A 26,649-nucleotide genomic window follows, 5' to 3' on the forward strand; every position below is an offset into this window, starting at 1 on the left:
GAAGTGATCAGGTGTAAATGGGGGGTCTTTAAATCCCCCTGGCCACCAACTCTGAACCCCTTTAAAGCAGCAAGGCTTTTTACAGATTAAGGTGTATTACTCAGTAAATACAGGGACTTCTGTACAAACTGGTGGGGCTATTCTTTGGTAATAGCATCTATCAATACCTTAAAACTGACCATCAATATTGGTATGTGGTACCAATACCTGTTTAGCTGATCTCCCAAGGTGGTCTCCCACCACTATTGCAAATGTTTCATTCCTTCCTAAGCGCTGAACTTTTTTTTTTCTGAGTTGAGCATTAAATATGTAAACCTGTTGCATCAGGATATTTACTGTGATGAAAATGTAGTGACTTCAGTGAATGCTGATATGACCATGTACTGTTCCAAAGCTAGTGTACAAAAAATGATTTTTTTGACTTTTTATTTCCCAAAAACAACACTCCAAATAAATAATCTCATAGCCGCACAGACATTCAAGTCAAGTTTCCCATATTATCATCTGGGTCAATTCTATCATAAGACATGGGAGTGGGAGAGTTAAGAGTCTTATGAAGATGCTGTCCGGCTCTATGCTGTGCTTTAATCAGAAAAACAGCATCTCAAGAGCCTCTAATTGGGCTCCACAGTCAAATCTGCACTGATGAAATTCGCAGTAATCAGTGAGCAAGTCATTGTGTTGGAAATCTCTTTGACTGCCGCCACACACAACTCAAAGGCATTTGGATTGGATTTTTTGGCACAAATATCTACATCTCATGTTTCTTCAACACTACTAAAATCCACAGTACGTCTTAAAACAGTGGTTGGTTAGCTCAGGCTAAAAAATTACTTTCATTTTAGGACATCCAAAGAAAACCTTTCTCTTCTTAACTAAACACATACAACTGAAGAAATCGTTTCATAATAATTAGTCAAATGTCCCACACCTAGCCCTAATATATTTTTTGACAGCAAGGGTTTCCTCCTTGCATACCTCCCACAAAAATCAAACTTGTGCAGCTGGTCTCGCGATGGCATTTTAGGATAGTTGGAGACTTCTTTACTCTTCTTGTGGTTTGCTCTTGGGCTGAACTAGGCTAGGACTGCCTTACCTGGCCATGTGGACAGTACACTGTTAAAAGTATAATAACCTCGAGGAACCTTTGGAGGTTCTTCAGTTTAAAACTGTGGAGAAACCTCTTAAGGTGCTTTGAGGTGCTTTTTTGTTTTTTCAACTTTCTCGAAGGTTCCTCAAAGTACCTCAAGCACCTTGACAGTTTCAAACTGAAGAACCTCCAAAAGTTCCTCAAGAATTGTCTACTTAAACAGTGTATAATGGCTGATTTCTGATTGTTCTCCTTCACGGACTCATCTGCATCTACAACTTTCTTTCTGAAGGCCTCAAAGCGCTCTTTGGATCTCTCCATGGAAATAACACAATAAGTCTTCAACAATCAAGAACTTAGTAAGGACCACACCTCAGAACTCAGACGTGTGCCCGGCAGGAGTTCAGGGCGGCTTCGAGGTGGCACATGAAGCTGTGCGCAACCCCCTCCCTGTGGTTGAGGTGAAAAGCAGAGAAGAAGAAGGGAGGAGGTGGTGGGTGTGATGCTGTGAGAGTGGAGAGTTTATACTGGCCAGTACCATAAACAACCTAAAACCCATCACATGGTTATGCAGATCTGCACAATTTAGTGTTTTCCAACACAATTGATCCCACTAATAAGCTCAATAGCAACGCTTACTGAGTTTATGAAGCACAGATAAAGCACAGAGCACTTCAAGAACCAGGGTTGGAAAAAAAGATAAAAAGGCTGGTCATGTAAAAATGTATTATGACGGTTTTGGTACACAAACCTCAGCATCCTTCAAAATATGTTAATGCTATAAGATTCTTTTTAAGCAACTTCTATTGGTTAATCTGCCCCCCCCCCCCAAAAAAAAAACCCCTCAAATTCCAAACAATTCAATACAAAAAAAAAACCCAACGTGCCAGGCCTTTGTTTAAAAGATACAATAGAGTTGTAGAGTTGGGAGTTGCGTATGCTTTCACATCTGCTTCCCCCAGTTATACAGACAGGACTAAGCCTAAGTGTTTGTTTAAGGAAGCTGACATATCTCAGTGCAAAGCTGCTTTGCACCAAAGCTAAAGTTGCTCAAGGATCCAAAGGAGACAAAAGCAAGCCAATGCACTCAAACACTAACCTTATCAGCATAAGCAGGCCCTGAATTCCCAATATGCTAATGCACTTCTTTACCATGCCCAAGCAGGGTCAAAAGGTTGGCGTGAGATAAACGTACTATTTGCCAATCAAAGCCCACAACCCCCCCCTAAAGAAACAGCCAGAGCCTGCTATACTGCCCTGTCATTATACCATTAGCTACAAAGGTCATGGAGGTACAGTTAATAATAAAGCAGTTAAAAGTCTAAAGAACTAATGAGTTGTAGGCTATTGGTTGTATGTATAATTGGGTAAGGCAGCAATATGAGCAATAATGCCGTTCCAATGACCCGGCAGCTTAAGCGGCCATGAGGAAATCAGTTTTTAAAAGGGCCTCTAATGCGTGCTGTTGCTGGTCCAACTGGGGCCAGCCATCTGATGGGTTTTTTTAAGCAGATGCTCCTGCCTCATTAGCTGTGCCTCAATATGAAAGCATAAGGTCTGCTGGACCTTCATTTAATCACATGGAGGGTCTGAAGCTAAAGCATACTGCTTTAAAGAGAAAAATAAGAGTTCATGGTAAAGTTCAGTACATGTGTAACGGTATGTGTATTCGTACTGAACCGTCATGGTACGGGGGGCACGTTTTGGTGTATGTGATATTAAGGTAAATGCAGTCATTTCACAAGTCCACATACTGCCCAGAAACCTTAAACAGTATTGCAAGGTATTGTGGGGACTGTAGTGGTATAGTAACTGTAGTCTTGTTTGCTCCCCCTGTGTGTTCTACTCCTCTCTCTCTTGTCAACAACTGTGTCATGTTGGATTGGATGAGGACAATGTGTCAGTTGTGTGAGTTGTCCGGTGTTTGTGTTTGTGTGTGTGGAAACCCACTGAACATGCTTCATTAACACACTACAAGCTGTAATAACTACCTCAACCGAACCACTACTTTGGTGTACATTTACATCCCTAGCACATGGAGCTGACAAACTGTGACAAACTTAGTTGTGTCCTTCTTTGAAAGCAAAACCTACTTCAGTAAAAGTTAAACACAGCTGGAAAACTCCAAGACTCTTATGTAACAGTCTTGGCTCATTTTATTTATGCCAACCAGCCCATTGCTCAAGTGCTGTGTTTTGAGGGCGTCCCTCCATGTTTCATGCTGCAGTGTCGTCATAAGATAAACAGGCAGTTTCAGTGCTTTACACAAAGTGCATGTTTGCTCTGCTTTTTTATTCCGATTGGCTGAGCTCCAAAACTATTGCGTAGCAATGCGCTACCACTATAAGTCGAGGAACTATGAGCCGCTGGTTCACATTTGGGTCATGCTATCTGCCATCAGCAGCCAGAGCCTGAGAGAGCACAGTTTGCTTTTCTCAAAGATGGATCTCCCTCTTGCCACACCACTTCAGTGTGATGCTGAGTAACCCGTTGGGTACCCTGCACTTTATTCTGAGCGTGGTGGTTCCCTGCTGACGTTGCATCGGTGGCAGTTTGAAAAGAGGCGGTGGCTGGTTGCGTAGGGGTTCGAGGAGGCATGTGCAAGAGTAAGAAATTGATTCCACTTCACTGTAATACATATACATATAACAGCAGACAAATGATAATACATGAGAAACAACTGAAATATAAGTTTAATTTATGAATTAAACTATTTTTATGATTGTTAATTGTTTTATGTAATATTTTTAGTGTTGTATTTTAAGCAACATTTTTTAAATTTTTAAAAATAGAAATACTATCTGACATTTAAATAATACATTCTGTAGAACCAGGTACAGCTTCCTCTGGACAATGGAGTAAGATTGTTTATTATGACATAAAGAAAATTTTAAAAGGCACTTTTTAAGTACACTTTAGTACACCATAAAATGCTCTCTCACATCTGAGCGAGATCCAAGATTTAGCGTCACAGTTAATGGACACTTTTCCTCAAGAGGGGGCACTGCTAGTTTATTTGCTTTGTTTATGTGCATTGTATGAAAAAAAAGCAGTATTAGACGCTGAAGACACTTACCTGTATGGTGACGATGCGGGGCAGAGGCTGCCTGGTGTTGGCACCTCCCTCCACTGCAATGCCTAGTGTATTGGCACTCTTGGACACCCGTACCAGGGTAGGCTCAGGTAGCCCTGCCTATAGAACAGTGACAGAGGGAGAAAAAAAGACAGAGAGAATCTGACATGAATAGGGAGGATTAAATACCTCTCAAACTCCCTCCTACACTCACCCTGGCTTTGATCATCAATGTGATGCTGAGAGGCCTGAGATGATCCTGGCCAGACTGCAGTGTTATTGAAGTGCATTGCTTTAATCAGTAGCAGAATAGCAGAATGATAGGGTTATAAGTGTGAACAAGACTCTAGGAGAGACCCCCTGCCTTCAGACTGTCTGAGTCTCTTTGTTGGAGAAAGACTGCTTGAAGAAAAACAGTTTTATGGAAGGTTCTAGATCACAGCTGTCATATTATTTAGATTAACTTTTTCATGAGTGAGGATTCATTTTACCATTTTAGTTGAGTCTGGTAATTCTGAAAATGTTTCAGTTCAAAAACTAAACAGGATTTAACTATACGTGTCCAAATGTTTGTGGACACCCCTTTTAATGAATGCACCCAGCTAATTTAAGTTACACAGATGTGCAAATGCACACATACACAGCTTGTCTTGTCCCTGTAGAGAAGTACTGCCAATAGAATAGGACTCTTTGGAGCAGATAAACATGAACCTCATGGCACCATGCTGCCTAATGCCAGGTGTGGGCTAGAGGGGTATAAAGCCCCCCAGTATTGAGCTGTGGAGCAGTGGAACTGTATTCTCTGGGATGATGCCAGTACCTTTGGGATGAGTTGGGGATGTGGTGGGTTGGTGATCATCCAACATCCTGACCTCACTAAATTAAATTGTTCATTCTCCTGGTCAAAAGCCCATCTGTACCAAGAGCCCTTCCAGCTTCAGGGATCCCATTGCAATGACTTAGTAAGGTGTGAGAATGAGATAATTAAGTCATGGCCACTGCTCAGTAAGGATTTTATCCCTTTGTCCTGTGAAGTTGCCATTAAGGAGATGTGTTTTAGTATGAGAGTGAACATATATATATAAAAGGCCTGTTTAATTCTAAGGGGAAGCGAGAGTCTGGTATGTAAAGCCCCAGAATTTATGACAAGCACAGGATATTGGCCTAAAAATGGATTTTTTTAAAATGCGATCACAGGCACTTCAGAAAGGTTGTCGTTCAATCATACTACAAGGCTGGAACTAACTACTATTACTTCTTCATTTTGATTGTACACAGCAAATTTGACAGTGTTGACTCAACACTCACTGTATTAAAAAGATGCAGTGTAAACACTCACTGTGTGGATTTAACACTAGCTGTGTATTGCCAGCATTTGCTGTGTAATTCCAAAAAGCAAGTATCACAAAAAAACCATCACACCCAGCTGTAGAATCATTAAGATCATATAATGGCCTAAAGAAGATCTGTCCTGTAAGGCTTGCCTGACTCAGTCCTGGTTACCTGCTGACTGGAGGGCTGTGCGGGTCCCTCTGTCCCCCGCAGGTTTCCTGAGGCCTGCTGAGGTGAAGGTTTCCCAGGCCGGGGACTGCTATCCTTACTCAACCCCCCTGCCTCTGCAATGTCCACTCCACTGTCCTCACTCAGGGTCTGCCCACTGTCTGACAGTTGAGAGAGGGTGGTGCCTGAAAACACAGAAACACACACACACACACACACACACACACATTTACAGTTTTCACTAGATGCTTTTAAGTTCAGAGATGGAGATACAGAGATAACACTGTAGTTGTAGGTGTAGCTTATAAAATAGATTAAATGCCCTTCGGCTTCAAAGACATGAAAGCACAATCCCACCATGTACTCCCACACACGTATATGAATATAGAAACAAATCAACACACAAACATAAATAAATAGACAAAGTCTCTCTCTCTCTCTCTCTCTCACACACACACACACATACATTACTTAAGTGAGTAAAGTTGACCCTTTTCCCTCAATCCTTGACCCTGTTGGGTGCTAAATTTCTTCTGGAAGCTGGTCAATTTCTCTGTATCTTCAAGTAAAAGCCAATCAAATGTTAAAATGTCAGTCTGACAACAATTACATAAACCAAACTGCCCTGAATCAGGACAGAGAAGATGGTTTACATTGGCTTAGTTAGGCTGACTGAACCCCCACTTAATGTCTAGACAGTAATGACTCAGATTGAGCAGCTGGTGTTAAAAGGATGGAATTAGCTGAAATTAAAGTGTTGGTTCTGTAGCCCTCTTACTAAGCTGACCTTTGATTAGCTAGCTCGGCTGCCACTCAGTACACCTATTACCTGCTATTCTCACTAACCTCTGCACTAAAAACACAAGTGTTAACACTAAAAACTAATGGCTCAGGGAGCAAGGTCGAGCCAGTAGTGTTGGAGTGACTAAAATGCCACAGTTTATGTTGTGTTTGGACCCGTAGCCAGATAGCTAGGCTTAGATAAGTTGGCTAGCAGGTTAAACACCGCAGCACATTCCTGTGGACCTCCTAAATGAACATGGGTGAATGAGCTTATTTGTCTGCGTACAAGATTAACAGAACAGAAATTAGACACCTCATACACGTCATACCACACGTCTGGCAGATTATGAGGGACAATAGAGGTAAAAGGGGTTAAAGCAGCATTATGTAACATTTCCACTTTAAAGTAACTGCTTTTAAATCATGTGAATGCTCCATTGACTGTAATAGGGAGAATAGTACTGATATCGTTGATACACCCAGCTTAACATGCCAGAAACTGCACTACGCAACTCTAGGGAAGTGGGCAGGATAATAATCGCAAAAATGGTAGAATGCTGAGTAACCATATTCATGTAAAATACTGTATTAATACTCTGCCGCCTCAGTCCACATGCTTCTTTCACTTACTCTAGGAGATGCATGTGAAAAGCATTTCCTTTAGTGGAGGCTCATTATACTTCCTGACTCTAGGGGGAGCCCAGGAGCAAGACATGCCAATTCTTGTATACTGCTGCTTTAACTCTGTGTTCTGTTTATTTTTACCTTAGATTGTTTTAAAGTCTAAACTGATTTTAATCTACCAATTAGAACAGAGGTAATTTACATATTAGTCTTAAAAGAACAGTAACAAATCATACAAACTTCCTAATTTAGTTTTTGTACTTGTGTAATGTAAGATATGAGCCCTTTAAAGCTTTAGTGACCATGTTTGGTCACTTATGCTTTAGGGTCTATTTGAGGCTAATCTCACCTCGTGGTTGTGGCTGTGGCCGCTCCTCCCCTGCCTCTGGCTCTGGGTTCAGTCTATGGACCTGGGATGTGCCTGGGCTTGGAGATGGTGCGTTGCTGGGGATCTCTAGCTTCTCTGGGCTGCAGGGGGGCGGAACAGGCATCAGCAGCGAAGGCGAGAGAGACGGTGAGGAGCGAGGAGACAGGCTTGGGGTCGGAGTGCCTGCTCGAGACTGGCTGGGGGACTCCGGGTGTGGGGACAGCACAGCCGCTTGCCGGCTCATGAGAAACTGGACCAGGTCTTTGGCGGGGGGTCCGACTGGGGGGCTGGAATTGCGGTGAACGGAGCATGGAGAGGAGTGGTGGAGGGAACAGGGGGGAGGAGAGGCATGGATGGAGCAGGGTGAGGAGGTGTGGTGGATGGTGCACGGGGAAGTGTGGACTGAAGAAGGCGAGTGTGTGTGTGGGTGCACATGGTTCTGAGGGTGGTTGTTGTCCTGGTGCACCCTGCAGGGGGTGGAGAAGAGCAGGTTGGTGTGGGACAGCTTAGACGAGGGCCGTTTAATCTGGCCTTTGGGACTGCCGTGTCTGATGGCTGCAGGACCAGGGGGAGGAGGAGGTCTGAAATTAGGGGGCGACTCTGATGAGGACTGCACCTCGTCCTGAAACAGTACAAGAGCACAGGGTAACCACACATTATCTCAGGCTAATTCTGAACCAAGCAATTAAAGCTGCTCTCAGAAACCCTTAAAGCTTTGCATTAATGCTTAGTTTGAGCATGCACCACCGTGCTTAGGCTTGAAATCACTGTTCCGAAATTTCTAATCAGTCTAATCAAATCAGCTTTAATATCTAAAAGCAATTTAGTTACGTAAACATATAGAAAATGATTGAATATTTATGTACTGTGCAATTCCACGTATTTCAAATAATAAGTAGGAAAAAATTATGGTTAAAAATTAGGGATGCACTGAGCCAATACTGGGACTAGAAATTGATCCCGATACTAACAAAATAAGCTTGAACGGGTATCAGATAATTAGGCCGATCCATTCATTGAACCCAATTCACACACTGCTGGTATTCTAGGCTTCATAACCCAGGATCAGAATAACCTACAGACATGATACACATATCATAGCCCTGGACCTGTCAGCAACTATCAGCAATTAATCCAGCTTGGAAAAACTAAAATCCACTCTAGTCTGTGTACCAGTCTGCCCATGTCCTCCAGTCTCTGCCTCAGTGTAGTGAGTGTAAATAGAGTGTAAGTAAAGTGATCAGGGTCAGCAGAGTTTGTGAAACGTCTGTTGTTTACTTGCATAATATGCAATATATTCCCTGTAATGGCTGTTATTGTAAGGGGTCTGTCTGTGCTGCCGCCTACCAGCAGAGGGCAACGGTGGTGAGGCACTGTTACCCAAAGCAACTCCAATTCCCAGAACACCTAGAGGCAATCAGTGCCAACCAGACACACCTGGTTGTCACTGCATTTAAGACTGTTGTGGGGAAACAGCACCTCTCTGTCACACCTTTGTAGAGGGGTGACTGGTACGGTTCACAGAGGTGAAAGAGTTGAGAAAAGAAAGGAGTGAAAAGAAAGCGAAGCAAGAGCTGATCAGGAAACCAAACAAGATCTCAACTCAGAACTCAAAAGAGGGGTCAAGGGGTCAATAGCTGGACTACCAGTAGGCTAAGGCTCTAGTACAGCAGATTCTGGCTTTCAGATTCATTCACTTAAAGAGCTGCATCAGTAATCAGCTCCAGAGTGGGTAAAAGAGGGAGAGGGCACTTATTTAATTTCCTTTAGTTATGTCAGTGCTAGCTGTCCTTCGTCTGAGTTACACCATTTTGGCATCTCCTTTGTTTGGTTTTCCTGCCTTTTTAGTTTCATTATTCTAAGGGGTGCAATTCCACTCACTGCCTGTGCTTGCTGGTGGTGCAGTGGTAAGGTCTTTGACCTCTACTGCCAGGGTTGCTGGTTCTAACTACAGTCAAATTACTTCCATTACTTCATAAGACCTGTTCTCGCAGGTTTCCTTCTCTGCACTTGGGTCTGCTAACTAAACATCCCATAATAGTTATTTATGAATGCTAAACTGAGAAGGGAGATGCTGCTGGTTCCCCTTTGGTCCCACAGACTTCACATTTCAGAATAAAAGAGCCCAGACACCACTGTGCTAAAGTCCAGCACAATGATTTATTTTAGTGTCAAACAGTAATACAGGTCAAGTTAGTAAAGTCATATTGAAGTCAATCCTGATGCCTGAAGTCTCTCCCACATGGTGAGGTATTAGGGTTGTTACTTCAAAAATGGCATTGGATTGGGTTTCTACCGATATGCAAAGTTGTATGTATCGTATCGGAACAGAAAAGGTCAGATCGGTGCATCCCTGTTAATAATGGAGCTGTATATTATTCTAAACTAAATGAGAATGTAGTCAACTATTGGTATAATATACACTAGATACACTAGGCAAAATCATTGGGACATCTGCTTATTAATTATTTGCAGAAACTGTAATTAAGACATTTAAAGTGTGTGTGTGTGTGTGTGTGAGAGAGAGAGAGAGATAGATAGTGAAAGTTTACCATTACTTTGGTAGAGGATGATGGTCGTACTGTACCTCAAGTCACTTCAGTCTCAGTGGGCCACTGATATCTTAACTAGAGATGTCCTGATCTGATCTAGTGGGTCAAGATCTGAGCCAATCCAGGCATATTTTAACTGATCAGGTATAGACCATTTTAATTCAGTTCTGAGTCTTTGTTTTGAGCACGGTGTTCAGAGCGCCATTAGGCATCCTCAAGACTCCATTAATGGGCATTATTTACAGCCCACAGCAGTGCAGACGTTCTCAGAAGATAAATAAGAGTTAATTGTCTGTAGTGTGGAGCTATTTTACGGTGGCCATAATATCTGAACCTTTATGATAAAACACACACAGACACACACTATAGAAACTCAAATCACAGCACATTTACCCACTATAAACCAGCCATTTCACACCAGTAGACCAACTACAGTTATCAGTCTAGAGTGTGTACCACTACACACACACACACAGGAAGTGATTAGACTGCAGTATTGTAAAGGAGCTGGGAGCTGATTAGTCAGGGAGGAGAGTCAGTCTGGATTATAAGATATTATAAAACATTTTAAGAAAGGTCTCGACTAAACTAAATCAATCAATCCAGAATGTCTCATTATAGAAACTGATACTGAAAACAAAGGCATTTTACTGAACAAATTAATCAACAGCTGTACTGTGGGGCTGGATTATTAACAAGATCGGACTGGTATCGGCTGATACTGGATTGGGGGGTAAAATAACCTGATCGGGACATCCCTAATCTTTACAAAAACTATCTTTCTATAATTGACTAAATGAATGCAATAATATTCACAGAAAAGAGGCCACAGCAGAGACTGCTAATGATGTCCCGGGTCACCACCGACCTTAAGGTGCTTGAAGTAAAAGCACCACAGACCCCTGACACATTAGTTTTGGAACATGGGGATGCTGGTATTCTACATTTCAGTGAATGTGCTGTTTTTACTAGAAAGCGTCTGCCAGCAGCACTGACTCCTGACTGGGGCTTAAAAGGGAGAATATAATTGCAGAAGGCCACGATAGCCTAAGGAAAAAAACATCCTGGCATTTCTCTGCTTTTAGAGGGTGACATTTCATTTCAAAATGTCATCACATTATGAAATGAAGTCATGTAATTGCTGCTCTACGGTTTCCATAATATCCATGTACAGAACATGTACACTAACAACAAGAGGGCTAATAAGTGAACTCTCCTAAAATAAAACATTAGACAGCAAGCAGTGAGGTTCAGTATTAAATACTGAATTAAATTAGCAGGTAAAAAGGCTTTGAATTGGTTTAGCCTGATAATTTAGTGCTGTAAAGAAGGGTTCTACCACTGCTTGGTGTCCTTTTCCCCCACACTCCTGTGTCTTATGTAAACCCCAATGACTGTAACTAGTTTCTTGTTCTTGAGGTTCTTTGTCTTCGTTGTCTTTTTGTTCTGCAGTCCAGGTGTAATGTTGCCATTTGGGACGTACCGTAGGACTGTTTACCGGCCACAGCAAGCTTGACTGTTAGGTGTAGGGTCTTCTTGTGTTTGTGTATTAGTTCACTTAATGGTAAATGTTGCTGATCGGATCATAAACAGCCACAGCAACCTTAATTATTATTTTGGGCTTTTTTTTTTTTTTGCTTTGTTTAATCAAGAATTCACAGGATCAACTCAAAATATTACTTGTGTGTATCACTACATCTCTACCTTTAGCTGGTGTTTGTGTTGACGGCATCAAACACTATTAAACATACTAATTAATTAAATACATTAAAAAATATATTTAAAAAAACAGTTAAATAAATAATACAACAGTTAAAGCAGACAGGGCATTAAACTCCTAGGGGGTGCTGTTTAAAGCACAGGGTTACTAATGACAGGGTAGTGGGTTCAATAGCCGGGTTCGCTAAGCTGCCACTGTTGGGCCCTTGACCCTCTTTGCTTCCTCAAGCACCACTGCTCTGGGCATGTGTGTCCACTGTCTCACTGTGTTTGTCTGTGCTTACTAGTATGTCTTTGTTCGGCGGATGTCAAATTCCATCTGTGTAAAACATCAATGGTGACTGTGGATGTCTTTAGCTGTGTCCCAATTCAGGTAAAATGATAGGTGTAATGATGATGTGTTGCTGATTGGACCATAAACGGCCAGAGCAACACCGGAAGAGAGGTGCCCACCTGATCGAGCGTGTGATGTAGAGTATAGGGGAAGGGAATGGATGGGGCTGGGCTCCTTGTGTAGCCCCAGTTGTTGGGTGCAGGATTTTGCCATCTACCTATATTAAGTTACTAACTCTGTTTAGTTGCTTGTTTACTTTCTAATGCCTTTCTTGTTTTTTTGGTTTTGGCTCTCTTGTCGACACTGGTCATAATAGAGCCTGCACTTGCTTCTAGCTCCTTGGTTGCCTCCGTCTGCGTCGCTGTGTGTAGTGTTTGAACTGGTTTAGACCAGCACTCTATTACTGTTAATACAATTAAAGGAATTACTGTAGTGTAGATTTATAAACACTGTGGCCTCCCTCTCCGGCAATGGTAATTGATCATCTAGCCTGCAGATAATGAATCAGAGATAGTTACGTGCCAAGGAAACGGAATACAGGACGAGCAGACCTACTATTTTAGCATGTGCTTTCTCAGCGATACCAGGATTAACTGACTACCACCCCTCCCTCTCTCTCTCTTGCATGGTGATACTCACCAATGCAATATCAGGTAGAGGATTCAGAGACCCAGCAAGTCCTGACCCCATGCTTACATCCATCCGGCTCTCGTTCTGCAACAACACAAACCATAAACTTCAACAAAAGATGAGAAAAGTCACACATTTTATTTTTCCATCCGATACCAAGGATTATTAGGGCTAGAATCTCAATATCTGTACAAGTAGCCATGTTGTTTTAACTGTCATTACGCATATAAGGAAGGCACGTCTCTGCTGTGATGTTATACAGTCAGCACTGATCAATGCACACCTCAATCTGAACAGTATAGTGTATCCTACTGTATCATATGGTATTATTGTATTGTTGGATTGAGAGGTTGGAAAACCTTGTTCTTCTATAATCTTGAAAGTTTTAATAAACAGAATTTCTGGCTTTGAATTGAAGAATTTCTGTTTTGCTTAATCAAGAAATCACCAGATCGACTCAAAATATGACTGCCTTGCATGAATCACTACACCTCTACCTTGTAGCTGGTGTTTGTGTTGACAAAATCAAACACTGTTAAATACACTAATTAACTCCCCGAGCAATGAAATGGAGGAGCTATAAATTAAGCCCAATTACTGCTTGATGTGAGGTCAGATTTTACAACATGCAATAAAGACTAGTGTCAGCCAGCAAGAGCGTCCAACACAAAGAAGACAGGGCTTCAAACAGCACCTCTATATGAGTATATCCTGTTTATACTTGCTTTTAATATCCAATCAGGATGCTCCTATCAGAGTAACCACACATCCATGATGATCAGTCCGAAGCGTAAAGTGGAATCTGCCTGATTTTTGAGGTCACGGTTATCTCCCACAATGCACTGTTCATTTCTAGTGACGCTGGGCAGTGGTGGCTTAGTGCTTAATGCACTGGGTTACTGATGATGGAGCTGTAGGCTCTCATGCGCCACCGCTAAGGCTGCCCACTGCCCCGGGCATGTGTACTCACGGTCTCACTGTGTTTGAGTGCTCACTAGTATGTATTGGTTCACTGCACAGACTGCGCAGATTGTGGATGTCTTTAGCTGTGTCCTAATTCTGTTGCTGCTTACTTTTAAGGAAGGCCTAACAGTAATGCAGTTTTTCTGCCCTTACTGTTGCGACACGAAACCCCGCTACTGTCACCTAGCAACCTTGAAGACTGCAATTGGCACGCAATGAATCTTGGGATAAGCTGGCTGGCGAAGGATCCACCCATGTGAGTTTCTCGGCTGCAACGACAGGAGGAATTTGAGGGCACCATCGTCAGATGGTACTTTTTGTCATGTGGCCAAAAATGATCTTCTTAGATAGGTCAATCTGTGATGCCGTGGACTTCCCAAACTTTTTCCCCTAATGTAGTGACTGTTACTCTCTGAAGGGCTCAGTCTCAGACCTGCAGATCATGCAACTGCTTGTAATGATGAGTTTCCCATGGGACTGATAAAACCTGCTGCAAGAAAACCAATCAGAACGCAGCTGAAAACATCTTGATAGTTGTGTCCAGCTTAAGAGAAAAGCATGTCAGGCAGTTTGTCTAGTTATTGGTTCAGATTACAGACAGATCACACTGCAATCTCAAAAATAAAGGTGTTGCAAGGGATTCTCTTGAGTGATGCCATGGAGGAACTGCTTATGGTTTCATAAAGAACCATTTTTATAAAAGCTTTGAGCTGGTAAAGAACCTTTACATGGACATTTTTTATAAACTTTTAAAAATGTGCTTCACACACATCTCTTTTTCTAAAAATGGTTCTTTATGAAACCAACTATGCTTGTTCTCTCATCGCCCCAAGAACCCTTTGTGGCTCCAACAATCTTTCAAACTGTACAAGCAGCAACCTCTGATCATGACCACTAGATTTGAACAAGTGTATACAGGCAGCATCCATGTACGGGACACATTTTAATGTCAGGTGTATCGGCAACAGGGGCCTATGAGGTTAACAAGTCAACCAATCAGGTAAAAGGGCATAAATACCTAGTGGAGCCACACACACACACACCGCCAAAAATAAACCCAAACTGAGAGAGAATCAGCCAAAGCCTTGGCAGACCTATATAGACATGGTTGACTGAGCAAACACACACACAAACACACACTTGCCTTAGCATAGCCTGTGGCTGAAGCAGTCAGTTGGCAGGCAGACAGTCCATGGCTCTCGGGGTGAGAGATGCAGATGGAGTCCGGGTGCAGAAGGCCAAGGCCTCCATGCCTTGCCCTCCATGCCTCCATCTCACGGTGCAGCACCTGCCCATCAAAGCGCTCCAGATCCTGCACAGCGATGAGCGTGCGCACCTCGGCCAGCAGGGTGAGCTGGAGGAAACACAAGAAATGAGTTTTTGCACATTTGCAGAAAGTCTCAATGACAACCCAATCAACCCATCCCTCCAGCCTTGCCAACGGCTCCATCTTCAGAGCTAGACTGACCTTGGCATGTGTGTTAAAGAGCTCGAACAAAGCCATGGCGAGAGGCTCCACTCCGATATGGCCGTGCTGGTACTCCTGTATGTAGTAGCTCATGGTCTGTCTCTCGGCTTCAGTTAGCAGCAGATAAGCCTGTTCCTCCAGAGAGCTCCGCGCTCCCACCAGCGCTGGTGCCAGAGGTGGGCCCGCCACACCCTTACAGCACACCGGCTACAGAGGAGAGGGAAGAGAAATTCAGAAACGGGTGATTTTGATGTATTTTGTCATGTCTGTCAAATACTGAAGTGACAAACATAGGAAATCACTCAACCTGGTAAAAAAAAAACAATAATAAAGCATATTATACAACTAATATTATTATTAATAATATACAAAAAGGCTATTAGTCTTTATAAGCGGTTTAAATAAGGATAGAGAGGAAGCATCCCATATACACTGAGAGAGAGAGGTCCATAATTTAGGAGCTACTATGCTAAATGAATTCGGAGAAGGCTGAAATTAGCCATCAAAGAGTTCAATTAAAAATACATGTGTAAGTGTTTTACATCAGCTAGGATAAGGGAAGGCATGCATTATTACAGAGATAAAAAAATGTTCTCTTGACTTTAGAGCTGATATCTATGTCAAAGGCGAGTGTGGATCAATGAGGATGCCAGACATACTAGATATTGGAGCTCTGGTTCAGATTAAATGCAAGTTTATTTTGCTTCTATTTTCACTGCTAAACAACAAACAGTGAGAGGAGACCGGGTGCATCCCCACTTACTGGTTTAGTCAGTGTACCTAAGAGGCTAAGTCAAGCCTGAGAGTGGAAAACCGAGATTTCATGTTCCCCCCCGATACATGTGAAGCCAGCCACCCCCTATGTTCAAACTGCTGCCAATGTGACTTTGCCAGGCAGCCGACGCACTTGGAGAAAAGCACCAGGTCCCCAACTCTGCCGCACCAGTTAACAGATGCCTGTGCCGGTGTGGTCATTCCTTTAAGAGTGATGAGGTAAAGGATGAGTGCTGCTGATAACAAAGCAGCATGGCTTGAGATTCGACCTCACAACCCTCTGCGCATTAGGCCACTGAACCAGTCTGAGCCCTAAGATTTTTCTCATTGGTAAGACTTATTATAAGAGATAAATGTTTTTATTATCAGTGTAAAATGATGAGTCTACTAGAGGCTACAAAATGAATCTTGATACCGATATGGACGATTCTGAATCGATTAACAAATGTCAAATCAATTTTCTAAATGTTAATTGATCTGAGAGGGGAAAACAGAGACTGCAGGCTAGCTGACCAGTTTAGTTGATGTGTATAGGCCATAGACTGGCCCTGTAAGTCAACATAAAACTATTAAACACTGAAACAATAATTAATTCATAATAATTTAACGCTCAGTGGAACATCAACTTGGCCATGAGTTCAGTAAACCAACTAAAATGACCATGAATCACATCGCTAAACAAATCTTTAACAGATTTACACCATTAACTTACTTCTGCTGCATCATTATTGCTGTCTGTATGAGCACAACTGTTTTCAGTCAGAATTTACACCAGTAAATTGTGGCCATATGCTGCAATTACAGCTGCTATGGGGTCTAAAGGTAAGCATGGGCATGGATATCATGGTTTTATTATATTAGACTAATGTTAATGTTATGTTTCTACCATGCTTCTAACTTTAACACTAGCGTTAATGCTACTCAAGTTAATGTTATGGTAGTTTTCCATGGCTGACCCACTCATAATTAGTTCACAGTGACCACTGGCCATTAACCCAGATCCCTGAACAAAAGCAGAGAAGGAAGGCAGGTCGACATCTCTGAGGGACCTCTACTGCTGCAGTAGTTACTGAAAAACAGCAAACACAGTTGTAGGTCTAATCAAATAGCTATGAGTTCAGATCAATGTGTGGAGAAGTAGCAGTGTGGGGGCTTCAGCAAAGCACAGGAAACAGATACAACACGGCAAGCAGCAGGTGCAGGCCTGACGTTTTGAGACCTCTCCACTCAGCCATGGTTAATATTAAATGTACTACAAGCCCCGGGGTACGGCAGGGCTTAGCCAGTAACACTCTCCCTCACTCTCTCGCTTAGTCTGTCGCACACTCTCTCTCATTCTGCCCTGAACCTACTTTCCTCTCTTCCCTCTCCCAAAAAACATGCCACTCTTCCTTTCTCCTCTTTGACATTCTCCTTAATCAGGACTACATTAGAATCTGCCTCAGGCGGTAGGACAGGAAGAGTGTGTAAAAGAGATAGAGAGAGTGAAGGAGAGCTTTTTCTCTTTCTCGTTCTTTCAATCCAAATCCACTGTTATTATAAAAAGCAACAGTGAGAGCGGTTAACCTATTTATAGTAACAAAGAGAGAGAGACCTCATGGCGGGAAACCGTCCTGCATCAGGCTACACCTAAAACACAGTGGCTCTCCAAGCCTTAAGCAGCATTTCAATACAGCTGCAACCTAAGCCTCGGTTTCCACATAGATGTATACTCTAGACTCCATCCGCCACCTCACACACACACACACAGCTTGTGCTATTTCTACTGGAGAATGAAAGTGCTATTACTTTCTTCTGAATAGCAGAGTGACACACCTTCCCAACTAACGATTCTTGGGTAGTAGAACGTTCAATACGTTAAAGATTTTGAATAAATTGATATAGTATTTATTAATTTATTTTGTTTGTTTATTGAATTTATTGGTTCTCTATGGTACCCATGGTTGGCCGCATCTACAACCAGGTGTTTTTTGTTGCTGCCAACCAAAGGGCCGTAGAGCAAGCAAGGTCAAAGCCTCCACCCAACTCAGAAAGGGCGAATTACAAACTCTACTGAAACTTTTCTCTTTGCGTCTGTATTTAGTCATTGAGAACCAGGACTTGCACACTTTGGAGCGAAAATGCAGCAGCACCCCATCTCGAAGATATCTAACCAACATGGCGATCTCCACACTCTACAACAAGACCAAAACCGAAGACATGAAACCATTGCAAAACTAATTTTCACCACATGAGGGAAAAAAGGGCAGTAGATTTACAGTAAATCATGCAGAGGCTCAAACAGGCCCGTAATCCTGGTGTATCCTGGCTGTTAGCATCACTTCAAGGCAATGAATCTGGCCCAACATCGCAATGGCCCGATAAGACAGACGTCTGAAATTTCACATCATACCTTTCACATTTGTGAAAGCAGTATATAAGCTAGAACCACACACCTTCAGGCAAATGTTTGCCTGAAATGACCAGCGTTTAGCTGTACAATCCTATGTCTTATGAACAATACTGCATGCTTCCAAAAGCTCCAGGGGGAAAATCTATGAAATTTACACTGTGCTCAAGGTTAAAGCCCTGAGAGAAAGAGGGAGGGAGAGAAGGGAAAAGAGCATGGGGATTTGCTGGAGCAGGAGGGCATTTGACATGCCGGATTGGAAAATCAATACTTCATAAGCATTTGTGCACTGCTTCTGTCCTTGACAGGCTCCCTGCCAGTTTACAGTTTGGGATTCACACTAAGGCCACACCAGTGAACAACCTTAAAAAAGGCAAATACAGCACTTTAGCTCCTCCCAAGACCCCCATTTTCTCCTTTCAGTCACATTTAGTGGGCTACAAAGTGGTGCAAAGACTTTTTTTTGCATATCCATGATAAAGCAGAAAAAGGAAATGAGCTTAATACAGTCAAATGTGATTTAAGGCTTTCTAACTTTTAAGAGATGAAGCAAGTCTGTTAAACTTTACTGCGCATATTAGTGCTACCAACACAGAGCTAGCACTGAACTACAGCGACAACATCAATATGACAGCAGGGCTGTCTGTGCTTTTGAGGCCATAAGTGTGTTCTTTTATAGCAGCTGGCAGGTTTGGACAAGCCTTATAGAATTCCAGAAGAACTCCCAGTCAACCCAATGAGAAATCGTAGCATAAAACGCACAACTTATTGCGTTATTAATTTGTGTTAATTATTTTTGGAAAGCCCATTAGAAAGCCCATTCCCACTATTTTTATATTTTTAAATATCTATATTTATTATAGTTAATTTTAAGTGCACAATTATTTCGGCATAGCAAATCAACATTTAGAGACAGCAAGTGAAATTCTTGAAGACAGTAAGTAATTATTTTAATTAGGGATGCACTGATCCGATACTAGGCATTGTGTGGCCCGATGCTTCTGTTAGTTGACGTATAAAAAGGGCGTTCAACTGTCCAATGATGTTGCATTACTGCCAGTTTGAACAGAAACCATTGGCTGGCTTCATTTAACTTGGAGCAAGCACATGCTGCTGATAGAATTGTGTTATTGGGGAGTCTTAGCTACTGTGTGGGAATTGGAAATTACACTAGGGAGTAAACTGGGAACCTCCTTACAATGAATAGACATTCAATTGTCAAAAATCAAGTAAAAAGCAGTGTTTCTGCTCTACCTGGTGGAATGGGCGTCCATAGTGTTCCTATAGATCAGATCTAACCGAAATTCAATAGACAGGATAGAATTTCTACATGAATTTCTACTGAGCTGTGAATAATATTCTCATTTTTTTATTAAGACATTAAATTTCTTTCATTTAAATCCACTAAACCCATTAACATAATTTCTAAGGATCTAGCGACATTCCACTGCAACTGAACCAAACTGCAGATCCTCTAAAAGATCCAGCATTACTGCTTCTGAACTGCTGGACTTCACTTTAACCCATAAAGCCTCATCAGATGCCCCCAGCTGCCCTATCATTACTCTCTGGCCTGCACATCACTGATCAATGGCCATGATCACTGGGGCAGTCCCTACATGGGGCACTGTGCCAGCCTTAATCAATAACTAAGCTCAGTGGTGACCTCTACTGCAGCTCCCTCACACACATAGACAGAACTATAGGATTGTCCCACACACTGCACACATAGTACTGTGCAAGAGTCTTAGACCACCTTAGTTTGGACCATGCCTAGTTTATGATGATTTCGAAGAAGCCTGGAAGAGAGGGGGGAGAATTCAGAGGAGTTATGGAGATCGGGTGGCTACTGCTTTGTGGTAGTAAGCCAGTTCCCCCTGTAATATGTGGCGCCAGGAATGACAGATGACCAGGTTAAAAGGGACGTGACAGGGTGGTGGAAGGTTGTGAAGGCTTGTTGTAAGACACGTGAACAAGGTAGAGAGGGTATTAATGTTACTCATCCCAAAATGTTCCACTTAAAGCTACTTTTTTGGGTAAAAGGAAAATGGATTGTTTTGCATGTAAACACTATATATATAATCAATCTCTCTCTCTCTCTCTCTCTCTCTCTATATATATATATATATATATATATACTCAAAATAACAAAGATTAGTGTTTCTCATAAACATTAGATGGGTTAATACACTTGTTCAGTTCCTCGTCTCCTTAAAGCAGCTCATCAATGTATGGATTGGTTAAATTCCACCATCAGCACACCTGATTCCTTACTGAAGTATATCTTAATGAAGTATTGATTAGCAAGGTCAGGTATTGAAAGATAATTGAATGGGGTTTGGATTTCTGGCTAAGCTGTTTTGTGAGGAACTGAACTGGATTCCAAATGCTTGACAGAGAGGTTTGGTAATGGTCAAAAGCCCATTTTATAAATTAATCAGCCATAACATTAGCACCACTGAGAGGTGATATGAAAATCATTGCTTATTTTCATCTACAGTGGCATCTGTAGAAGGGGTCCAAGAAAGAACAACCGGTAAAGCGATGACTGGGTCCTCTATGCGATCCATGGAGGCTCCAGTTCACAACTTACAGGACTTAAAGGATCTGCTGCTAACATATTGGTACCTGATCCTACAGAATACCTTCAGAGGTCTTGTGGAGTCCATGCCTCAAATGGTCAGAACTGTTGTGATGGCACAAGAGGGATCTACTTAATATTAGGACGCAGCGTTAATGTTAAGGCCGATCAGTGGTTTTTTTTTTTCCTGAATTCCACTTATGACGATTGCTGCCAAGCAAAAATATATTGCATCCCCAAAACAGCAACTTTACAGAAGAAGGAAAACCATCTTATTATTAACGTTCAATGGATGCCAATGGAAGTCATTTTTATTGGCCAATTCATCAGGGTTGTCATTCACAAGCAGTAAATTTAATGACTGTTTTCGCAGCTTATTTTCTATAGACGGACTATAGTTGTATGGCTGTTTTCCATGATAAGGGCCTTCATACATTCAAATCATACATTATTGAATTTATGTTTATCTGTATGTCTTCTAATCATTTCCAACTAAACAACAGCTTTAAATCTGATATTCTCAGACCTACGACTTCTGCACGCTCTTCCATTCGGGATCAAGGCTGCATTTAAGCCCATTGAGCTCTTTCTCTAAGAGAATCCAAGACAGTTTGTTGCATTACCTCCGCAGGGGTTGGCGGGGGGTGGCGTCAGTGCGTTTGACCTTGGCCAAATTAACACTGAGTCAGACGTGAGTCCACCTCCACGGTCACATTAACAACAGCAGTGGACTCATGGTCATATCTCTACCGTCACAACAGGATTAAAGAGCTTTTTTATGGTCTCTCAGGGAAAAGACTATGCATGGTCAGACAGACACAGTCAACAGAAAGATGCTGTTTGTAAGTGGGGTGAGCTATACAGTATGGACTTGCTCACTGGAGCTTGTAAAGGCTCTTATAATGAGCTCTTTTCTTGTGTTAAGACTTGGCAGGTTTTGTTCGATTAAAGCGAACCCTGGTTTGACTGATCTGTTTGAAGAGTGTGGTTATTTAGAAGAAGTAAGAAAGCTGCAATGTGAACATGGAGACTGAGATCCAATAAATATGAACACAATATAGAGCAAAGTTGTCTACACTGAAAAGACACAGTCAGAAACACTCTCTGTGTGCAAAAAAGGAAATTCTAAGGCAATTTTGATGTGAATATGTTTGGTCATCTCTTCATGGGCTCTGAATTAATGATTATAGAACAACTAGTTTAATGAGTCTGAGGAACAATCGCATGTGAACACACAAAGGAATTATGCTATGTTTATCTCATTTGCTCTAAAAGTAGCTAACCATTCATGTGTTACACTGACATCATACCTCAAATTAGGGTCAAATTGGTGAGCTGCACCTAATGATGCTAATGAGCTAACACAGGTAGTGACTGATAAGCTCATAGGAGTTCAATATCAAGAAATATCAGACAGTGAATACACTCAACTATTCTCAGAGCTAAACCGCTTATCTTTCCTAGCCAATTCTATGTGTTTACAGATTCATAACAGGTTCCACAATAAAGAAACGAAATGCTGTAGCGTGCAGCACTGCATATCAAGGTAAAATGCTAACATCGCCCCGCCCCTCAGACACGGGAGTTTGAAGCATCCTCTTGCCAAGCACCACTGCTCTTGCCAAATGCCACCACTGTACCAAGAATAATGTGTAGAGTCTGTGGGAAGCATGGTCAGGTGATAAGTCTCTCTGAAAAGGAGATTTTAGAGGTGTGCTTTGTCTTCATGGCTGGGAAGGAAAGGTGGATCTAAAGAGAAAGATGGTTCCAGGGTTGTGTTCATCACCTCTTAACCAATAGAGGTTGTGTTTCTTGAAAGTTGAGTAATCCCCCTTTAAGAATATCACAAACAGACATGCAAGAACAAGACATGCAAAACTCAGAGGCTCAGTTAGACCAGGGTAGAGCAGCGGTCAGATATTACTGCAGTCATAAAAGCTAGCGAATCTTTTATCCCTGAGACTTTTGTTTTCCTTTGGTTCAAAGTGAAATAGTGTGAACACTAAGCCAACCAGAACTAAAGTCCGACCTTTAGATACATGCAGTTAATAAGTATTATTAAAATACTTTCTGTTATTCAGCTCTTTCAGTTTATTAACCATAAGGCTATTCACACGTATTACTTTAATCATAATTCTGATTATAATTTAGTATAGTGCATATATACATATACATATACAATACATATAGTGCCTTCTTGATGAGTGTTTCCGATCGTCAGCTCACCAGTTCTCCACTTCTTCTTAATAATGTTCCATATACGTAGATATCGGTGAATACTCACAAAAACATTGTGAGGACCATAATGTCCCAAACATTACGATCCTATTTGTGGAAAGGAAAAAATACATGTTTGCTGTGTTATTTACCATCATTTAACAGTGACACACATTACCAAAGTGTATATCCAATATGATAAATCTAAGGTTTCGGCATGACTGCTATGACATAAAACAAGTGGTGCAGTACTTCTTGTCTATAAAGGCTGCAAATCAATTAAATGTAATTAATTACATAACTATATAATTATGTAATTACTTCTTTAAGTACAACATAATTGTACTGTAATAAAGGGGCTCCGACTGGCTTTGTGCAGCTCTAATGCAGGAGCCATATTCGCAAGCTTGAATCCCGAGCCTTGCTGCTTTGCCATCAGCTGCCAGAGTCCTAAAGAGCACAATTGTCCGCGCTCTTTCTGCTCATCGCTCTTAAGCAACGTTGGCCGGCACAGGTGTCTGTTATCTGCTGTGATGGAGCTGGGGACCTGGGGTGTCCCTCGAGCATGCAGACTCCTCAGCGATGCCGCATTGGCAGCAGTTGGAAAAGGGGAAGTGGTTGGCTCTGGATTTAAGGAGACAGTCCTTACTTCCCTTTAGTGTCGGGAGTATTGCAAGTGCTAGGGACAGTATCAGTTTGGAGAAAAGGGTAATATATGAAAATGTAATTTAAACAGTAGGCCTCTAAGTATTAAACGCTCATTAAAATAAACCCAGCTGAGCATTTTTTTTGCAGCGCTTCATAGCTGAAGTTGATGGATTATCAAGACCGTAAGTGATCAGTAAAACCCTTCTGAAAGACCTTGCTATTCTTGCTCCCTTTGGCTTTGCTGGATAACAGGGTTCAATGACAGGTGCCTCGCACTCACTCCATCCTAATAAAAGCCTGCCAGGACAAGAGAGGGCTAATTTACAGGCCCAACTCCTCAAGGTTACTCCAACAATGCGCAGTCCTGGGCCTGGCAGCCAGAGAAGCTATAACGGCTTCTCAGCCAAACACTTTCACTTCACTGAGCAAAAATTAATCCTCCCCGCCTTTCTACTCTCTTCCCTCCATCTTCTCCTCCAATTTCCCCTCCACCCCTCGTTTAGGTCCAGTCTTTAGCCCCCGGAACCTGCTGACTCATCACTGCTCCACCACTGCAGTGGCTGCTTTCCTGCAGAGTCCTGATATGACACAAAGCATCACCACTGCTTAACAACAACAACTACACACGTGGCAATGCTGGCCCCTTAGCCCACTGAGGGTGTCTTTCCTACTTGGGCCGTTTCAGCGGTTTCTAGATCGCAGTCATGGTTTTCTTTGCACAAGTGAACTAAACGGACCCACAAAGGAATCTCATCTCCTGTGATCCATATTGTGGTCAAGCTTGATTTAGGCATTGTGAATGGAAAAGGGCCCAGGTCCACGCTCCTCTTTATGGTTTAAGATCCTTGATCTTACCCAGCTTAGTGGGTAAAAAGCTATGCCCGCGGGGTTGTGTGATCTCACAATGTAAAAGCAGCAGTACTGTCGTACTACAGCAACACGGCACGCAAGCTCCACTACTACAGTGATTTTACCTTAAAGGGAGGCATGCCACATTAACCCAACACACACACATATAACAATGCACAACAAACATACGTGGACAAAAGTATTCACCTACTGGAGCTTTTATAACATTCCATTCTAAATCCATGGGCATTCATATGGAGCTGGTCCCCCTTTTGCAGCTCTACCAGCGGGTCTGAACCTAACAGTAATTGCGTCAGCAGAGCATTGGAGACTTTTCTGCACTAGGCTTCTCAAGCACTGTGTGACTCCACTACGTTGTCTGACACTTCATGGCTAAGTTACTGTGGTTCCTAATCCTTTTTTTTAATAACACTTATCATTTACTAATGCAAGACTAGGGGCTTGATTTTAAACATCTGTAGCAACAAGACTGAATGAAACAGCTGAATTTAGTGATTAAGAAGTTTTGTCCCAGTTATTTTGTCCATATAGTGCATTTAGTTCATTTAGTTCTTTACATCGTGTCAAAAAAACGTTTAGTTAGTGTGTGTTGCGCTGGTATGAGTGGTTTTTCTTTTTTACATATAATGCCTATATGTAAAATATGATATAATAAAGCCCAATATAAAAAAGAAATCCATGTAGTCCCCTATTAGAGGTCACTTATAGGGTGAAAACAAAAAGCACGGTCAGCTGCAAGGTCAGTTGCAGCTGGTTCTCATTTAGGTTCACTTTAACAGTGAGTTCGGTTCATTAACAAGCACCACAAATGTGTTTTATTGAGTATTTTAAGTTGTTCCATGATGTATAAATATTAAATATGTAATTTTAGATGGGGCAAAGAATACCCAGATGTGATTACTACCTTACAACCATATTTACAACCCTGTTACTGTACCATCAGAAAGACAAAACTAGAATAAAGGGCAGAATTTTCTGCTTCTACTCAACAGTAAAGGGTTAATGCACGCTGGACCCTGTAATCTGAATTGTGTTTTTGTTTAGACCTTGTTTGCTAATTCTAATCTAATCATATTACTCCAAAACGAACAAGATGCTAATCTTTGGGACCAACATTAAATCAGTATGGCACGTCAGCATTCCCGTATTGCAGTTAGCCAGCTAAAGCTTGCCAGGGGCATATGATTTTGGCACTGCGAAATAATGTGGGGAAAGTCTTTGATCTAGATGAGCTTGGACTGCACAGTGGATTCGCAAATTGTGGATAATACCACATTAGCAAATTGGATTTACTTGCACTTAATAATGACTATAGGCAGAATGTGTGTGTGTGTCTGTGTGTGTGCAAACACAAGAGAAGAGAAGAATGAGTAAAATGAGGAAGAAATGGAGAGAAAGGGAAAAAACTACTTTTAGCTGAAAATGCTGGCATTCCCCAGCTGTCCAGAATGATGTCCTCTTGATCCTTCCTCAGTCCTAAAGTCTGAGTTACGCTCCACAGGCCACATGCTAATTACTCTTGCTCAAAAATCAATTCCTCCCAATTACTAGAACACATTCCATTAATATATGACTGACTTCACCTATTCTGAGCAAAATAAATCTTCTTTCTCTTCACTTCTCATTAGTAATGGATGGAACCAGGGGTCTATATCACAAATACAGGGCATGGCAATTATTATTTTTTAGGTGGTATAACTGTAATACTGTTTACTGCTGTATTTAAAAATGTTGACAGTATTTAAAAATGTTGACGTGTCTGATGTGTCAAATTTCTGTTCTGTATCTTTTCAGTATATGAACAAATAGGCTCATTCTCTCATGTGTGTTTAAGAGAGCCACAGGGTGGGGGCGCTGTGTGAGTTCTCTGATAGCTGCCCACCATAGCTGCAGTTACAGTAGGTTATCAACGTGTTCAGTTCGAAAGGCAGAGCATGGATGAATCTGCTAAATGAGCCTATAGACAGTCGAAATATCTATCTACCTATCTATCTACCTATCTATCTATATCTATATATATATATATATACATATATATATATATATATATATATATATATATATATA

The 26,649-nt window shown here is 41.8% G+C and overlaps 1 protein-coding gene across 1 annotated transcript in view; it reads right to left on the bottom strand.

The window, feature by feature from the left end:
* Positions 1–26,649, bottom strand: part of whrnb (whirlin b) — a 91,593-nt gene that overhangs the window by 8,075 nt on the left and 56,869 nt on the right. The window contains exons 7-12 of the mRNA XM_072665097.1: positions 15,104–15,310; positions 14,780–14,989; positions 12,682–12,756; positions 7,420–8,059; positions 5,667–5,848; positions 4,167–4,283 (exon numbers count right to left, since the gene is read on the bottom strand). Coding sequence (XP_072521198.1) covers positions 4,167–4,283; positions 5,667–5,848; positions 7,420–8,059; positions 12,682–12,756; positions 14,780–14,989; positions 15,104–15,310 — 1,431 coding nt within the window. The remainder of the gene's footprint in view (positions 1–4,166; positions 4,284–5,666; positions 5,849–7,419; positions 8,060–12,681; positions 12,757–14,779; positions 14,990–15,103; positions 15,311–26,649) is intronic.

The sequence above is a fragment of the Salminus brasiliensis genome, chromosome 20 (genome assembly GCF_030463535.1).
Source record: "Salminus brasiliensis chromosome 20, fSalBra1.hap2, whole genome shotgun sequence".
Lineage (NCBI taxonomy): Eukaryota > Metazoa > Chordata > Actinopteri > Characiformes > Bryconidae > Salminus > Salminus brasiliensis.